We start from the raw sequence: 17,666 nt of genomic DNA on the forward strand, positions 1-17,666 counted from the left end.
TTTCTGTAAACATAATTTTTAAGTTTACTATGTAAGTAATTTTAATTTTACTATATTTTAATTCTTATATATATATATATATATACTTACCCTTAAATGTATGAATTATAAACGCCGTGATTGTCATATATACTAGTCACAATACCAAGCTGTACGTTATAAATAAATAAATATGCAGATCCCTGCATAATATAGATAACCTACTTTCAAATAGGACGTCGGCAAACATTGTTTCAGCACAGTTGAGGCGAAGCTCCCATTTATGAATTGTTACTACGTGAGAATGGCTATAGAAACGCAAACGATGAGAGTTTTAGTAAAGTTATATAGTTATATCTATTTGTAGTGAACGATAAAGCCGGAAGGGGTTAGTGAACATAAAGTGATCAAATTCAGGATGTTTTAAAGATACATCAAGTAAATAGTACTCTAAACCAGCCCTGTGAACATTTTGATGAGAATAGAAGAAATAAAAGTGGTGTGTCAAGGTGGCAGGCGTAGTCTCTGTTTATTCCAATGAAAAATATACTACTGAATGAGGAACATTCCAGGCTACGTTTCCCAAAAACTATATAGATGGCGCTGTACAGATTTGCCTTCGTTTAACCTTCTAATTACATAGAAATAGACATAATAATATGCATCGTTTATATTTGTAACAAGTACCGTATCTGTACAACATTCTGCCTGTCGACAAACGTCAGGAGTGCAGTAAAAGTAAATTATTTAATGTTTATTTAAATATCTTATGAAAAAGATCTCTTAGCTATAAGTTAATTGTATTTTAGTACATAATATATTTAAGCAAACTACACTCCCACAGACAAACCGACGAATTGATTATGCGGGGTTTTATTGTATAAATATGTTTTTCCTTATGAAAAATAAACATTTTACTTATTTTTTATTAGCTTCCAGAACAGAAACAAATCTAAATAAGTATTGCTGACATTAACTCTGACAATGCCCCAAAAATGGACGAAAGATCAAAGGAACTGTTTACCTACCAGCTCAAGATAATTATGACGGTTTCGCTGCTTAATGTATCGTTGTTCTTTGAAGATCCCTACGAGATTATATCGTTTGTACCAAGTTATCTCCGTAAAGCCATTAAGAAAGCCGTATTCTGTATGACAGGGCCTTTTATAGGCACGTTCACAGTCATGATCCTATAGTCAGACAGACGATAAAAGCAAATCTACAATAAGGCATGTCAAAAAAATATAATACAGGATGTTAGTGACATCGTAACGAAAACTTTGAAGGATGATTCAGGCCATGATTCTGAGTAGTTACCAAGTGAAATTTTCCTTCGCAAAAGTATGAAACTAAAAATAATTAAAAAAAAACTAAAATCTTCATGAATTTTCCGACAGGAAATTCCACTTGATATCAACTCAGAATCAAGGTCTGAATCACCCTCAGTATTCGTTACGATGTCACTAACACCTGTATATTATTATATTCAGCGGCTGACTATATTATAGAGGTAGTATTTATAATGTTTAATATAAAACCTCCTAAGTGCTTAGTTGAGTACACATGTGCAAACGATAAGGGAACATAACGGAAGCTTACCCTACAATATACGTCGTAAAAGGAGAGTGTTTATTGAATATTTTGCATAAGGGAAAGTAAGCGTAAAAGCTTTTAAGGCTATGAAACCAATTTACCTAGAGCCTTTTTGTAACGAGGTCAATAAAATGTATAGAGATCTTTATTATCTTACTTTGGCAGATATTTCGATATAACTTTTTCAATATTATACTTTTTTATTTATGTAAATGGACCGAGAAAGTGAAGTCTGTTACAGTTATTTTGTATTTATTATAAGTTTGAGAATTTGTATGAATGTCATAGTTTGCAATATCAGAGAATTCGAATAACATTAGCTCATAGTAGTATTAAATTTCTTACTTATTATACAGAAGTCTAAAGTGTACGTACTTTACTTCTAAAGTGCCCACAATAAATGCAAAAATATATATTCTAAATTCTTAAATTATAAAGTTAGTCGAAATCTAACAATACATATTTAAATGTGTTTTTTCATCAGCGTTCTTTTCATATTTTAATAAGGAATAAACTGATTTTCAGCTTTTTTGTTCTGTTTGGATGTCTTATTTTTACTTTAACAATAGCATACAAAATTACGAAACAATACCCCATTAGTATTCTGCGTGTATCCTTTATAAGTCAAAAAGATTAATTTCGCGATGAATTGCTGTTTCTCATTATAATTTCACAATTTAATTTGGGTCATGAAGTAATAAAAACAATGTGCTAACAAAAGGAGGAAACGAGGAAAACAGTCCTAAAATACTTTGAATTTTTGTTTAGATAAAACTTATTGAATTACGAGAACCTTTTCAAATTCGCTGCCAGTTGCAAAAAGTTCTTCATATTTAACCGCCGGCGAAGAAAAAGTTGAAATTAGTCCTTTCATCCACATCTTTCAAGATTGCAACGAGTACGTACTTAACAGGGTCGCAAAGTTGAATTATTGAGGGGCGTTCCTGACTAATTAAATACTCCGTTCATTCTTGACTGGCTCAAAATAATGTTATTTATACATAATCTACAAGCTTTCAATTTCCACGTCAGCAAGTAATACCAAATGTATTACAATTTCTCCCTACTCGATCATCAAAATGTAACAGGAATTATGGGACCCTCTGGGCTTCTGAACGCAATGCCGGTATTTCTATAATTGGATATTTTTTAAACCGCGAGAAAATTTCACCCTTCTCATATATGCGCAGATAACAAGGTACGTTAAATGAGAATTTCACTCAATATCTGTAAATAATTTCCGTAATATTACACAATAACGTCGAGAAGCTTAATATCGGAAGAAGTTTTGGTTGTTGTTAGTCATTAGTGTAGCATGTAGAAGTCGAATAGGACCACATCCATCCTAACAAGACGCACACTTTATACAGGAAATTAGCACGTGTCTAAATACAAACCAACTAGATACCAACCATATAACATGTGGTATGAAGTAGTCTTCTATATTTAAATAAAAACTGTATTTTTCTTTGCCGATTGTTTTGTTAGGTTCTGCTACTGAATTGACTTGATCAAACAAATGTATAAGGCTTGAAGTAGCCTTTTTAGCCAAAACTGTTTTTTTTGTTGCCTAACCTAACCTAACAAAGCAATCGATTAATATGACTGTTTTAACCTATTCATGTGATTGTTATTTAATTTATTTTTCTATTTGTTTCAGAATGTACAAACTATCTATCTCAGCCTATCTTGGAGAATGGCAAGTTCCTCGACCCAGCCTACAATATAGACGTAGCTAGTAAGTATACGTACAATGCAAACACTTTTTTCTACTCCTCTACTTTAATCTGGCATTTAAATAACCAAAAAGTCTAATATAAGTACATACATAATTAAACTCTTTGAAAAAGTGTACGCTCTATGGCCTATAAAAGCATTGTTTACAAAGTGTAACTGTACTATAATGTCGCCAAAAAAGCATTGTTGTTGTTTTTTTTTTTTTGACCTGGAAACTGGCACCTTTACTTTGTTTGGTGCCATAGATATACTATAAAAAAGTATACATTTGCCGCCATTTTCCCGCGCGTTGGAAAATAAATTGGAAAATTTTTGTGTTTCGTTTCAAAACACTAAAAAGTATAAAATAAAAAGGAAAAATGGATGAAGAACTATTGAATTCTACACCAAAATTACGTCGTCGTAGAAAAAGTATTGTATGCAACGTTGTATAACTAGGTCAAAAAATGCTCGTGGCGTCTCTTATTGCGATGTTCGCCAAGGCTCACATCGCAACTCACGCCACTCGCATTTTTTGACCCTTCTTATACAACTGTTGCATAAAATACTATTTTAATACACATAAACAAATTGGGCGGAAGGCAAGAGGGAAACCACTGCCCTATTTTTCCCTTAAACAGTAGCATGGAGAATGCTGCACCGACAAGAGCGTGGCTCTTAAATTTGTGGTGATGATGTGAAACTAATCATACATAAAAAGGTACAATTAAAAATTAAACCACTTTTCTGCGAGCGGACTATGACACCGTCACGTTTTTCACAGGGTCCACTTACCTAACTTGAAGATTTGATAGGTCCGTTTTTCCACAGAAGCGACTGCATGTCTGACTTTTCAACCTGCGATAGGAAAACCAGCCCAATGTAGGTTAGGTCACATACCTCCGAAAATGCATTTCTCGGGAATGTGGGTTTCATCATGATATTTTCCTTCACCGCTGGGCACGTGATAATCATTTATGATCCAAAAATGAATTCGAAAACAATTTTGCCATACATTGATTTAGACCTGTGCTGGAATTTGAACCTGCGACCTCAAAGTGAGAGGCAAGCGTTCTACCAACTGGGCTAACACGGCTCCTCACTAAAAAAACTAAAAACACTGAAAAGTAAACTACGTGCTGAAAATGATATCGTGACTTGTCACCATAAGTGCATCACGCGACCCGCTACGGTGACCTACCCCATAATTTATTACCATAGATAACGTTTAGTGTTTGTTCATAAAGTTGCAAGACTAGTAAAACGTAAAAGTCTGTGGTAAAAGTAATACTACTACGTATGTGTAAATTTTCTATAGTGTATAATACCTTACCTTCATAATGAAGACTATAGAGAACCGGAGAGGAAATATGATTAGCCACCTGATACGACACGATTCATTTATGACAAACATCATAGAAGGAAAAATTGAAGGGAAGAGACGAAGGGGTAGACCTAGTAGAACATTTATGAAACAAGTAAAAGAGAAGGTGCAGGTCGTGTCGTATCAGGAGGTGAAGGATTTTGCGGGAATAAGAGAGGAGTAGCGATTACTCCACCGACAACAGCGCAGCTCTTAAATAAAGAGAGATAGAGAGAGAATACCTTTACCAACCCGCAGTGAAGCAGCGTGGTGGAGTATGCTCCATACCGTCACCGGTTGATTGAGGGGAAGCCTGTGCCCAGCAATGGGACGTATATACGCTGTTTATGTTATGTAGCAATCTAAGATGTTTTAAAGAAAGGCCAAGTCAAGATTACTCAAACCACTGAGCATGCATGGATGAGAGTGGAAGAAGCGAAAATGGTGTGTCAGGATCGTAGTTAGTGGAATTCCGTGGTCTTTACCTACCCAAAGTAGGCGTTTTCTTACGAATGTATGTTTTCTACAGTATAACCTTTCACTATATTTACAATGACAATTGTTGCTACCGAAGTATCTTACAGATCAATTGTTTTTTTGTAAAATTCCAATAAATAGAAAAATGGGACGAAAGGAATTTTGCGACAACGGCAAAAATGATCCGCATTATGATCCTTAACTCTATGCTTGGTTCATTTTCCGCCTTGACGATTTTTGCCGTATTGTCATTTATATTAAAAAGGTACTTGGGATGGAATCGCGCAACGATAGGCAGTTACGTACAAATGATAATTTTATGTAATTCCTGAGAGTAACGCTCATATGATACGCGTGGCATAAATATTAATGTTTTTGGGTAGTTTGTACCAGTGTGTTCATAAATATGATATCAGATATTGTAGATAATATTACAAGTCGATGGAAATCGCTTATTAAGTAGACTTTTACGTCTTACTTCTCAGAATCGATCATGATATTATTTCTTCAGAAGTTCGGTACACGAAATAATTTACCATGATAACAAATTACACTTTTCTCTGATTAGGTGTAGTAACAGTTTATGGCAAATCTTATATCTCCAAAAAATACAACAATCTACAACAACAAAACACAATACAATTTGGTTCTTAATAACTCTTGGTTTTTTATTCAAATCTAGATTTATTCAATTTCGAGAAACACCGACGGGCTGACTAAAGAGTCGTTCTGATTACTTTTATCATAAAATATTATATTGTCTCTAATAGACTACGTCCGTACGATGGTATCCTTCGGCATCATCAGCCTGTTCGTGATGGCGATGGGCTGCGGCTTCTCCGTGTACACCTTCCAAAATCCCCGCTACATGTTCAAGAGGCTCGCCGCAGGCATTCATTTCATTAGCAGTGAGTATCTTTGCTGTCATTATATTAAGCGTTGCCTTTCCATTTCAACATGGCCGTTGAAATCATAAAGACTATGAATGCTGCACTTTCCAAAGTGCAGTTACACATATTAATAATTATCTTCGATATCCATGGCTTTATTTATGTACAACGTCGGAGCGTCACCGCTCAGATGTCCCCGGCTAGATAAATTTGCAACCACTTTTGATATGGATTTGCGAGTTAGGTGGTAATTCACACACATGAAAACTGGCACGTGTGCCAGTTGACACTTATCCTGGAATATAGCAGTACTCCAGAGTATCTGATAGATATGTGTCTGATAACATTAGTTCTATGTTCAGGATGTGACAGATAATCAGCTATCCCATATTATAATGCTTCATCATGTAAGAAGAAAGAAGGAAGGATAAAATATCTTTGCAATTTTTACAACATGGCGTGTTCTAGGTTTTTTATCCTCTGCCAGTCCAACACAGAAATAAAATATCTATTGTAATAGAACCCTAACATAATATATACGTGAAGATGATTACGATAATGAACCATAACATCATGACACTAAATTGTAATTGTTATTTTCAGCCTCTTGCACATTTGTGGTTGTGCAAGTAATGATGTCAACAGTGGACCATTTGAAGAAGAACGTGCGATTTGTGTATCCAGAACGTGCTAATCATAGGTAAGATACTAGGTACTAATTAGTTGCTAGTCTACTTGCTTCTGTCATTGTGGTAGGAATAATTACTGTTACTACAAATACCTGCTGAGAGGTCGATGGAAGTTCAAAAGACGTATTGGCTGGCAAAATGAGATTAGAAATGACGCTAAGATTAGTCTCGACAATGACTGTGGTGGGTTTGATTCCTGTCTGACTCAGAATTTTTCGTAAGCAGAATCCTGTAAGCTTGTTATTTAGTAATTCAATATCCAGACTGTATCTCTTTTCTTTTACATGTATTAATTGTGTAATTGATCGACAAATCTGCGCCAGACCACGTTTTCGTATTGACCAGCATTCATGTAACGGTTGTGACGTTATCGTACGTTTATATCTTGCGCCCGCGCTTGCGTCATCATTGGGTAGTCATTGTTGTAGCGCATTTAGCTCGAAGTTCATTTTCACAACATACTATTTCGACTTTGATTCCTGAGACAATCAATTTAGCTTTTCTTGGTAGCTGTATTTCTAACAGTAATTGGTACTTTATCCTCTTGACGTACAAATCTACTCTTGAATACTTAAATAATATTATAGAGATATGCTTATGATGGTTCATGATTCAGCCGGTTTGAAGGCTACAAAGTACTTTACTGGGACTGCTACCCGCTGTGAACCACTACGCAGCTTTGTTTTTGAATAAACCTCTATATATTGATAGTTGTTATGTATTTATATGGTGAAACCGTAGCTGACTATACTTATTACTCCCGCAGTTACCACATCAGTTTCTTCCTGGCCTGGTTCGTGGTCCTCGTCAACTTTTGCGCAGCTGCCTCGTTCCTCTTGTACTCCCGGAAGAGAAAAGGCGACAAAGCTGCAACAGACGAACTTGCTATGGCTGACGAACCCACAATCATCGGCCGATGACGCCGCAGGTCACCTTCCAAGCTGCTGAGGGACTTCCTTACTTTACTGAACACTGCTCAAATGACCAATAGCTGTAACAACGTTCGAAAGTCTTCCATAACACGTACGCCAAAAGGAAAATACGAATGATGACCAAACGAAACAGCAAGCATCAAGCATCCCACAGGGTTTACGGGATTTATGAACTTACGCGTACGAATAAGGAATAGGACTGGGACTGAATCGTGGAATTAGGTGCTTCTCGCTCGTGCGCTATTGTCGTTTGTATATCGTATTCATTTACACTTGTTACTGTTCCGCTATTACTAGTCCTATTCTTTATCTTAATGCAAATAAATCTGCCCTCACTATCTGATAATTGCGTAGATATTTCGTTGCCGAGGTGAAAACTAGAGTGATCAGTCTATGTTGTGGTCAAAACAGTTGACTGTCCTTGAAGCCTAAAAATTACACCCAATACATAACTTTAACGCCTTGTTAATATTATAAGAGCCAAAAAAATATTTATATTGCGACATTTTTTATTACTCGCTTGCAATTTTTAAGTGAATACGTATTTGAAAGTATTCGTATACTCGCCTCAGACTTGTACTTAGATTTAATGGACTATTGTTAAACACCAATATATTTGCTAGATTTTTCTTATAAACACTGTGTTTTCGTAATATAAAGTATGTTTGAACGTAAGATTTTCGACATCAACATCTTTGTATAGTGATTGCGGGTGTTTAATTCTCCATTGGCCTAGTTTTTAAACCGAATATTCTGTATATTCTTGTGGTTTACAAGCCACTGAAAATGCAGTGTTATTATATTGTTAAATAAGTTATTTAGTGTGCATTGTGCGACCAGATATGAAAGGAATATTTCACATTTAGCGGTTGGATTAGAGTTGCAACATTGAGTGTGTGACAGACAGACAAAATGTATGAACGCAATTACTAAATATGTGTTTGATTATTCATTTCTTTAACAATTTTACTGAACTCATATTATTTATGTATATAAAACAAATTTTTTTATAAATATCTGTGTTGTATTTGAAAAATCAGACCATTGTTTGACATCTATCTAAATAAAAATTATATCCATATTCTAGTCAATATGTATAGATATGTTAACAAATCACAATTACTATTATACGTTTACACTTTAAACGCTACACTTCATATCTACTAACAAAAACATCAGTAAAATTATAATAAAATGTACAAATACATGAAGATTTGAATATAAAGAATTGAAAAAAGCTAAATAAATAATTTTTGGTCATCTAGATATTTCATAAATTTTAAATAATATTCTTGGGACCAAAATAATTCGGTCGAATTGTTAGTCGGCTGTGCTTTAATCCCAATAATTTTCAATCTTTTCATTACTATCATCCGTGATAGAATTATGAACTTGCCAAAATTATGTAAAGCATAAACATTAACAATAATAAATAAGCGGTGTAATTACTTATAATTAGTGCTGTATTCGAAACTGTTGTTATAATTACAATTATTATTCTAATCATACAACTCTTTGAATACTTTTGTGAAGACAAAATATTGTTTTAGAGGAATCAAAATATTAACATTCATTGGTGACGACAGAAGCAGTTTAAGTTTTAATTCTGTTCTCACATTAGGCATTTCTTTTGTAACCGTAAATAAATTGTTTAAAAATAAAGCGCCACTTCACAGTGGTGCTAATTCCAGTATACACCATCTAATTTTATTTTAAGTTATACCTGTCATTTTCTTATACACCTGAAAAGAAAGAGATGGGTAATCGACAGGCATAAAATTTATGGTGCACACGCTACGATAAAATATTATTTATTCGTAGTGCACACGTCTATTTTAGACAGCAATTTAAGAAACCCTCCCAAAGTTTTACATTGGCCAATAACGTTCACAGGATACGTCAAACGGGTTGCATATCAGCGAGATGACTATTTTATTCGCCCGGGTTATTCAATCATATTAAAATTAACAGTTGTCAATCCTCCGTCCCTATCCTTTTCGGCGGGAAAGAAAATGACGGGTATAATTTAAAATAAAATTAGGAGGCGTCTGCAAGAATTGGGGCAACACTGGCCAGTGTTCGCTTTTAGGTAAATTTCTCATTAGTTTACAATTTTTACAAATTTTTCGTTGATTCAATGTATATACAGGGCTATATTGAAAATAATCCTGTATATATGACGATGCCTTTGCAATGTAACTATCAATTCGGTACCCTTCGTAATACATTTTATGTAGGTAAGTGTTTACTTGTTGATTCCTTCCGTCCGAGTAATCTGTTGATTTTAACAAAGACAACTGCAAATATAAAGATAGAAGAAAATAGTCCCTACTTACTACTATTTAAGTTGTTGTTACCTTACCTATGCCTCAACATCACTAGATATTTGAAAATTACAGAATGTATGTTAAGAGTGGTATTGTTTATTCCAATCTGTTGGCATTATCGCGTGTATTGATGTTATGTACGTTATTTCTTTTTATAATTAATTCTTCTTTTTAAATAAATGCCTTAAAACAGTTGCTTCGACTTTAATTTTTCACTAATGGTGATGTAAAAATGTAAGACAGAAAAAAGCTTCACAAAATAAAAGATTTAACCGAAGACAGCTAACAGTCTGTTGCTTGTGACAGATCGGAGATAAATTTCTCAGTAACGCCACATGAAAGCAAGATGAAAGAAGCTTAAAAGTGGTGCCGGAACAACATAATGTAACTATCGGATTTCTCAATTCAAGAAAAAATGTCGTCTTCACTTTTCGCCGGCAGCTATTTCGAGATATGTATTGTCGAAAGTTTGGCAGACGCCCAGCTGTTAGCTGTGACACTGCCAACGTCAACAAAAGGTTAGTGTCCTAAAAAACCTCACTGCTGAAGGAAAAGGCCAGGCATATTAAAACTGTACACCCATTTAAATGGTCGTAACATGAGAATTTGCACCAATAATACATGTGAGGTAACAAGTCCATACTGGATTGTAGATCATCATACAAACTTAAATTCGTACGCGCAACGTAGTCAAAATTGATCAGACTACAACTATTGCAGCCACTTTCCATACAAAGTTCTCAGATGGATATAATATAGCAGATAACCAGCCCATCGTCCATTATAATGGTCCAGCACGTTATATAATAGGTCACAATCCCTGACTCAGTTTTACGACTAGCTAGGGAAGAAAACACATCGCATTCTGTTTTCCATTCGCTTCCAGACCAGTAAGTACAGATACAAAAGCATTTATTTTGTCTCGCAAAGCATAACCTTAACCTTCGATTTTCTTTATGCTATCAACGATATTGTGTGTGTCAACAACCTGCCATTATTGCACAATTTATAAAAGCGTTTATAAAATCTTTGATCTATCAAAAAGCAGCAAATCTATTTCTGAATATTGACATCAAGAACCATAAGAAAGTAATTTTCAGCTCGCTGGTATTTTTGTTTGAATAAAAATAATAAAGCACGTATTAGAATCTTTGGAATTAAAGAGTAAACATTTGTCATAGTTACGATGTTTTTATGTTTTTCTTCAGCCATCGCGGTGGTTGGTTGAAAATAACGTAGATAGGTACTTATAGTTTATTTTTTGCTATCAATGTCGCGGTCAATGGCTTGATTTTGTAGTATTAATAAACTCTGAATATCAGACACGTAATTTTTGTGAAATGTTACAAATGTACTAATCCCTGTTGTAAAGGGGAACGCCACTTCAAGGCCACTCGCTACAAAATCACACCGAAAATCTGTACCTACAGAAACCTATTTTCTCACTAAACGGTAAGTAACGACAATGGTCTGAGTGTGGTAATCCATACACGCTATTAACTAAATCAACTTTAACTTAAATTCCTAAAATGAAAGAGCAGTTTAAAGGTTAATTTAGCATCACCCAGAGGTTATCATCATGTAGAGTACTGTGTGAAAGACGGCCACCTCTAATTCATTACAATGATTAGTTATTAATTGGCTAGCTAACATTAGTAAAATAATCAATAAGAAAATGCATTACATCTTCATGGAGCATTAAGAGGATAAGAGGAGAAGGATAGACCACAATGAATATTACTTCTGATAGACAACGACGACGGAATTTAATTGGCTAACTCAAACGTTGATATTAAACCCGCCAGAGGCCCGTGTTTTTCTGTATTAAACACTTCTAAACGAATGCAAATTATTTTCAAGAATATTAATAACAACAGGTATACGTACTATCAACTACAACTATGCGTCAAAAGAAGAAATCGTTCGATACTTGTTTATCCGTCACCATGGCGACCACTTCAGTCTTCGCATCGCATGTTGTGCTTAGCAGATAATGGAATAAAATAATTTCGAATGTAACCAACAGATCAATAAACGTCGGATAATTCAAGCAGATCACGCAACATGGCCGAGTCTAAGGTATGCCTCGCTACGTATTATTCCTTTCAATTTAATTAATGTGGCTTGTGACATGCGATCTGAGGCACAATGGGGGCAAGTTAGGGGCACGTCAAACTTTGCTCTCTTTGCCTCGAGGCTCACGAAAGGCCTTTAGGAACTTTTATTATTTAGTGGCGTCGACAATGACACCGACTTTAACCCGTCAACAAACGCGATGTATAACAACATCATTTGCATGCTTTATTTTATAGACCGCTTGCTAATAATGACAGAAAAGGGTGAATAATTCCAAGGCCTTAACGAAGTGAAGGTTGAAAGTATGTGAATGATATTTTGCTTGTAGTATTTTCAAGGAATGTTTTTTATTTTTAGGCACCAGTAACAACCAAAAAACTTAAACCTGAAGGAGAAGATAAAGAAGGGGAGGGCACAGACATTTCCAGCGAATCCACTGGTGAGTACCTGTTAAATTGAATGTGTCTCTAGGTGCTATTAGTATCTATTACGCTATTTGTACTGCGAAAAGGTTCATCAACAAAAAGGTCACAATATATTGTGTTACATGCTGAATTACGTGCCTTCTTTATTCTAAATCTAAATTTTTAAGTTCCCTTTTCCTTTTAAAAAGGACCTAAGTAGAAGACTTATAGTTTGTTTGCATGTCTAGATTCTGATATTCGAAGCAATTGGACCAATTTGGAAAATATAAGTACTTATTTGGAATGCGATAGGCCGGTTGGTTCTTTAACTCATGAATTTGGAAACAATATGGACGAGTTTAAAGAAGATAGCAAGCATTTTACTACTTACCTATTTTTGTTTGATTGCGAATATAGCTTAACGAATGCGAAATGTTCTAGAAATGGGAAAAATCGCCTATTTTGTTGTTCTAATATACACAATATTATGGCGATTGTTTTTAAATGTACTTTTAATGAACGAAATAAAAGACGAGACATTTATATGATCTATTACAGTAAGTGAAAAGATTGAACCAGAAAATGAGAGAGGGGGCGAGCAGATCGGCAAAGGTGTAGCCACCAGAGCGACTGTTGCTATAGATAGGGACGAGTACCTACAATCTTATAGAGAACTGAAATTTGATCATGGACAGCTGCAAATTAAGAACAACGTGCTACATCGCAGACTCTCGGAATATTACAAGTAAGTAGTAATCTCACAAAGAGAAAATTAAATCGAGAAAGTTCGACTCGGGCGAGTCTCGCAGCTCTTGTCTTGGGATAAGCGTGTTAACCATTCATTTTGTGATTTTTTGAGATTCTTCAAGCACGGGTATACTAAGTAGAAATCTGTTAAGAAATTATAACTCTAGTCTCCGACATAGGTCCTATAAACCGCCCGTGGGCTTAATTAAATGCTCATAAAAAGTGTTATCAATCGGTCTAGCCAATTTCGAGTTTTTGCGAGACTTACGTATGTATAACAACGAATTTCTATTATAGATACTTATAGAATATATTGCTATTTTACATTAACAGAAAGTATAAATTGTTTGGTATCTATTGAAGGTAGCCAAATTGCTTTGCTAGCGTCCGAACAAGCAGCCAAATCAGAATTGGGTTAATGTTTTCTTACATTTGAGCGACTCCGAGACATAAATATAATGGGAATAATATTTAAGAGAAATAGGACCAAATATTCGATATTTCAAACTACAAATTACGCCATCAGTTATTTTAATATTTTGTTCGTCTCAGGTTTGTCTCTAAACTATGAGTTTTTAGTTTGTTAGGTTACATACCTAATACAGTGACATACCTACTAGGGATTGCAAAATATTTTTTTTGACATGGCTTGTTTTACACAAATGGGGAGCGCTTATGCCTCTCCAAAATACTATAATAACAACAAGAACAAAAACAAAACATCACAACAAAATAAAAAATAAAAATATCACGTCGTTTCACGCTGGGAACAAAATTAAGAACGCCAATTTACGTCTTAATTAAAATATCGCAATTGCTTCAAAATTCTCGCAGCTGATAAAGACCAGACCCTTGGAATGAGAATATTTACGCAGCTCAGAGTCGTTATTCTCAACAAGATATTTGTAAGTTGATGTTTATTCTAAGCGGGAAAAGAAGAACGATAATGATACAGTCCCAAATGAAGAGCAAAATTACGTCTCAAGGGATTATGTAGAAGAGGGAATTAAGGTTATGGTGGTCTGTAATGGATCCTATTACAAGGTGTTGACAATCTCCCTTATACTGATAAATGAAGTAAGAACTTTTGTAAATTATGAGAATAATTCCAGAAAAAAAATATATTTATAGAATAATTTATCGACAGTACTCAATATACCCAAAGAGATAAGAGATGCGTAACATGCATAACTCATGCTTCTAAAACTATGTTTGGCATAAATGATATGCGACTATGCATACCAAGGGATATGCTTTTTAAGATCCAATTTAATCGTGTCACATAGGAACTACGCAGTGCGATGTTAGGTAAACGAATAGTAAGAATACGTTTTATGTCATTTATTGACTTTCAGGAAACGAAAGCTGGATCATGTTTTGAAGGCTATAGAAGCTTCAATCGATTTGGAAGAAAAATACCAATCAAAATTATTATCCTATGAAGAACTGAAGGAGATGGAAGAGAGGGAGGTTGCCGAAGTAAGATATGTATATGACATGCATCGATCGAAAGTTTGACTATAGATCTCCTAAATAGTCTCATAATATAGAACTCTGAAAAGACTCCTAATGACATTATTTTTTTATGATTTTAAACTAATTTTTAATGTAACTATCCTAGTTTTGGGTTTCATGTGTAATTTGTGAAAATATTTTCAGATCAAACAGAAAGTATCAACTGTAGAGGTGGAATATCAAGCGAAATTGGAAATAGCTGAAAAGAAATTTGATGATCTTCAAGAACATGAAAGGAATACCGGATCTGGTCTTATTTTCTCCAAAAAGGGAAAACCTATTTCTGATAAGGTAAAAATGTATTTCTTATAGTTTATTTATACTTACAGATGATTTTGCAATTGTCAGAAGAATATATTTTCCTTATTGGCTCCTTTTTCACTAAGCTATGTAAACAATCTTATCTCATTAGAAAGCTTGGTCGTGTTTATGTAAGTATGATGTTTTGCTAATAAAATCGAGCTTATTGAAGATACCTACATAAAACATATAAACATACCTACATAATATAAAATAATATATAATAATATATAATATAAATAATTATTTATATTATATTATATAATAATTATATAATTATTAATAATTATTAATAATTATAATTATTTAAATAATATAATATAAATAATACCTACATAAAACATATAAACAGATGCACAGCCTCCATGATCTAATGTTTAGAGCGTTAGGCTCACAATCTGGAGCTCCGGGTTCGATTTCCGATGGGGACATTGTTGAAATCGCTTTGTGACACTGTCCTTTGTTTGATAAAGATATTGCGGGATATGATGATTCGGTTCTTCGGAGGGCACGTTAAGCTGTTGGTCCCGGCTATTAAAATAGCGTGGTGGAGTAAGCTCAATACCCCCTCCGGTTGATTGAGGGGAGGCCTAAAAGCAGCAGTGAGACGTATATAGGCTGTTTATGTTATATCCGGCTTGCGCTAGCTTTCCGCTGCTACCTGCTAAAGTGTTTTTTGTTCTTGCAGGCTGTAGCACGTTTCCTGAAACTGCAGCGAACGAAGACCAGGCAGACATCAGCCATGATGCTTCGTTACATAAGGGTGAGGAACGCAGTTGCTGAGCAAGAAGCGATTATAAGGAAACTGGAGAGGATTGGCCCGGGACTCTATGTAGCCCAGTACGAGCAACTGCGTATTGACAAACTTAATTATACCAATAAAATTGAAGGTAAATATTGCAGATCACTTCTTATTTCGTGTAGGTAGTGAGATCCATGACCTTGGACTATACGGCAAGAGATGGTTAGTAAAAATAGAAGTATATAATGGTACAAATATACATGTACGATACAAATAACATCAACTCCTTCACAGAACGCGATGATGAATTGATCAAGAACCGAATGAAGTGCACTGAACACAACCAGATCTTGGCCCATATTAGAGAGAAGATGCATCATACTAGCGAGGTCACTGACATCACCGAATGTGATCTTGGTGATGCCGAGATTGAATATCAGAGAGCCAGAGAGGATCTCAGTCAAGTTAAGGTAAATGGAGATTTATTTTTTTTGGTTTGAGTACCTTTTGTTTTACTTTTAAGTTTGACATCATCATTTTACTTGCAAACGGTTTTCATTTACCACATTGCGTGATGGGGTCTTAAATCGCTACAAGCGGGAAGAAGTATTTGTAGTGTGCTGAAATATATATAATAACAGTTAAGAAACGCCACACTCTGATGCCGTCTCGCTCGTGATGAAGGTAACCGAAGGTCTCTTTCTATTAAAACTATTTAAATTGAATATTAATTGAAACTTTAACGTTGCCATTTTCAAAGACTCGACGAGATAAGCTACGATGGGCGCTAGAGGCTGAACGTTTGAAAGCTGGCTTGCTTACCAAAAAGGACTTGTTGCGAGACTACCAAAACGCTGTCGACCAGGTCTGCAAAAAACTTGGATTTATTTTTTTTCGCTTAGATTTGAAGTTAAAAAATTAAAGCACATAATAACGGGTTCTTACCGCGTTTAAATGGGGATATGAGACTCCCCATGGGGAGTAAGAACCCGTTATTATGTGCTTTAATTACGATTATAACCGCGTAAATTTAAAACAATAGATAAAAAACTTTTGTTGTTTAAGTATTTTTCAAACTACCTTTAAAAGCTTGTACGATTTTGTGTTTTTTGATACCTAATATCTCATGACTTAATTTTGCATCAGTCTTTTTTCTGTGATTTACTGTAGATTTGTCTGAGATGGCATTTAGTAAGAACCTTAACATATCAGCATTCCGCCTGCATTCCCAAAGGGGTATGCAGAGGTGTATACACCTCTATATAGTATAGATATACCCACACGTTGCCAGCTATGTTTAAGTCCCATGTAAAAAGGGCGACCCTATTATCATTGATCAGGCGCAAATCCTGGAAATCACGTGATATTAATTTTATCTATGGTCCAAACATACTATAAATATTTCCGTATTATTATTTTATTGTTGCAGTTAAAAAAAATGAAAGAAAAGAAAGAGCGTCTTGAACATCAAATAGCGAAGACCAATATGGAGTTACGGGAAGCAAGGAGATGCATTATAGCACAACCTAGCAAGGATGAAGACTATAGTGATTTTTCGTAATGCAGAATGTAGGTACACACAATAGGGGGGTTAAAAAGGCCACATCAAAGCAATTCATCTAAAAAGCAATATTAGTATTTGCCATTTGTTTGCATTGCGCACTTACTTTTATATGCGCAAATGTCAAATTGCAATATTGCTTTTTAGGTGAATTGCTTCTATGTGGCCTTTTTGATCCCCCAGGTCACATTTTCAATCAATGTGTAAATAAGAGTAACCTGAAATACACTTCTCATCAAAAAAATCGAAACACTTCCGTTTTCATTGTTTCTGTCCGAATTTAACACAAAAAAAAATTCATACGATGAAAAAAAATACATAAATGTATAGCTGGCAGTTTGGCCATTACAGTAAT

General features: G+C 34.8%; 2 protein-coding genes across 2 annotated transcripts in view; both read left to right on the plus strand.

Moving 5' to 3' along the window:
* The window catches only part of LOC126368973 (uncharacterized), a 64,196-nt gene extending 54,035 nt beyond the window's left edge, over window positions 1–10,161 (plus strand). Inside the window, exons 4-7 of the mRNA XM_050013246.1 lie at window positions 3,233–3,310; window positions 5,899–6,036; window positions 6,622–6,718; window positions 7,474–10,161. Coding sequence (XP_049869203.1) covers window positions 3,233–3,310; window positions 5,899–6,036; window positions 6,622–6,718; window positions 7,474–7,627 — 467 coding nt within the window. The 3' untranslated portion in view covers window positions 7,628–10,161. The remainder of the gene's footprint in view (window positions 1–3,232; window positions 3,311–5,898; window positions 6,037–6,621; window positions 6,719–7,473) is intronic.
* Window positions 10,162–12,006: 1,845 nt separating this feature from the next.
* LOC126368938 (coiled-coil domain-containing protein 96-like) lies at window positions 12,007–17,368 on the plus strand. Its single transcript, XM_050013192.1, has 9 exons — window positions 12,007–12,045; window positions 12,400–12,481; window positions 13,005–13,191; window positions 14,549–14,672; window positions 14,853–14,999; window positions 15,697–15,898; window positions 16,045–16,220; window positions 16,511–16,615; window positions 17,180–17,368. The coding sequence occupies exons 1-9, from the start codon at window positions 12,031–12,033 to the stop codon at window positions 17,309–17,311; spliced, it is 1,170 nt and encodes a 389-aa protein (XP_049869149.1). The 5' UTR covers window positions 12,007–12,030; the 3' UTR covers window positions 17,312–17,368.
* Window positions 17,369–17,666: the final 298 nt, after the last annotated feature.

Source organism: Pectinophora gossypiella, chromosome 8 (assembly GCF_024362695.1).
Source record: "Pectinophora gossypiella chromosome 8, ilPecGoss1.1, whole genome shotgun sequence".
Classification (NCBI taxonomy): Eukaryota; Metazoa; Arthropoda; class Insecta; order Lepidoptera; family Gelechiidae; genus Pectinophora; species Pectinophora gossypiella.

Bases quoted from the DNA above. Each gene is read 5' to 3' on its own strand.
- LOC126368938 (XM_050013192.1), top strand. The intron at 13,192-14,548 runs GTAAGTAGTAAT...ATTGACTTTCAG, and splicing joins AGACTCTCGGAATATTACAA to GAAACGAAAGCTGGATCATG. The intron at 14,673-14,852 runs GTAAGATATGTA...AAATATTTTCAG, and splicing joins AAGAGAGGGAGGTTGCCGAA to ATCAAACAGAAAGTATCAAC.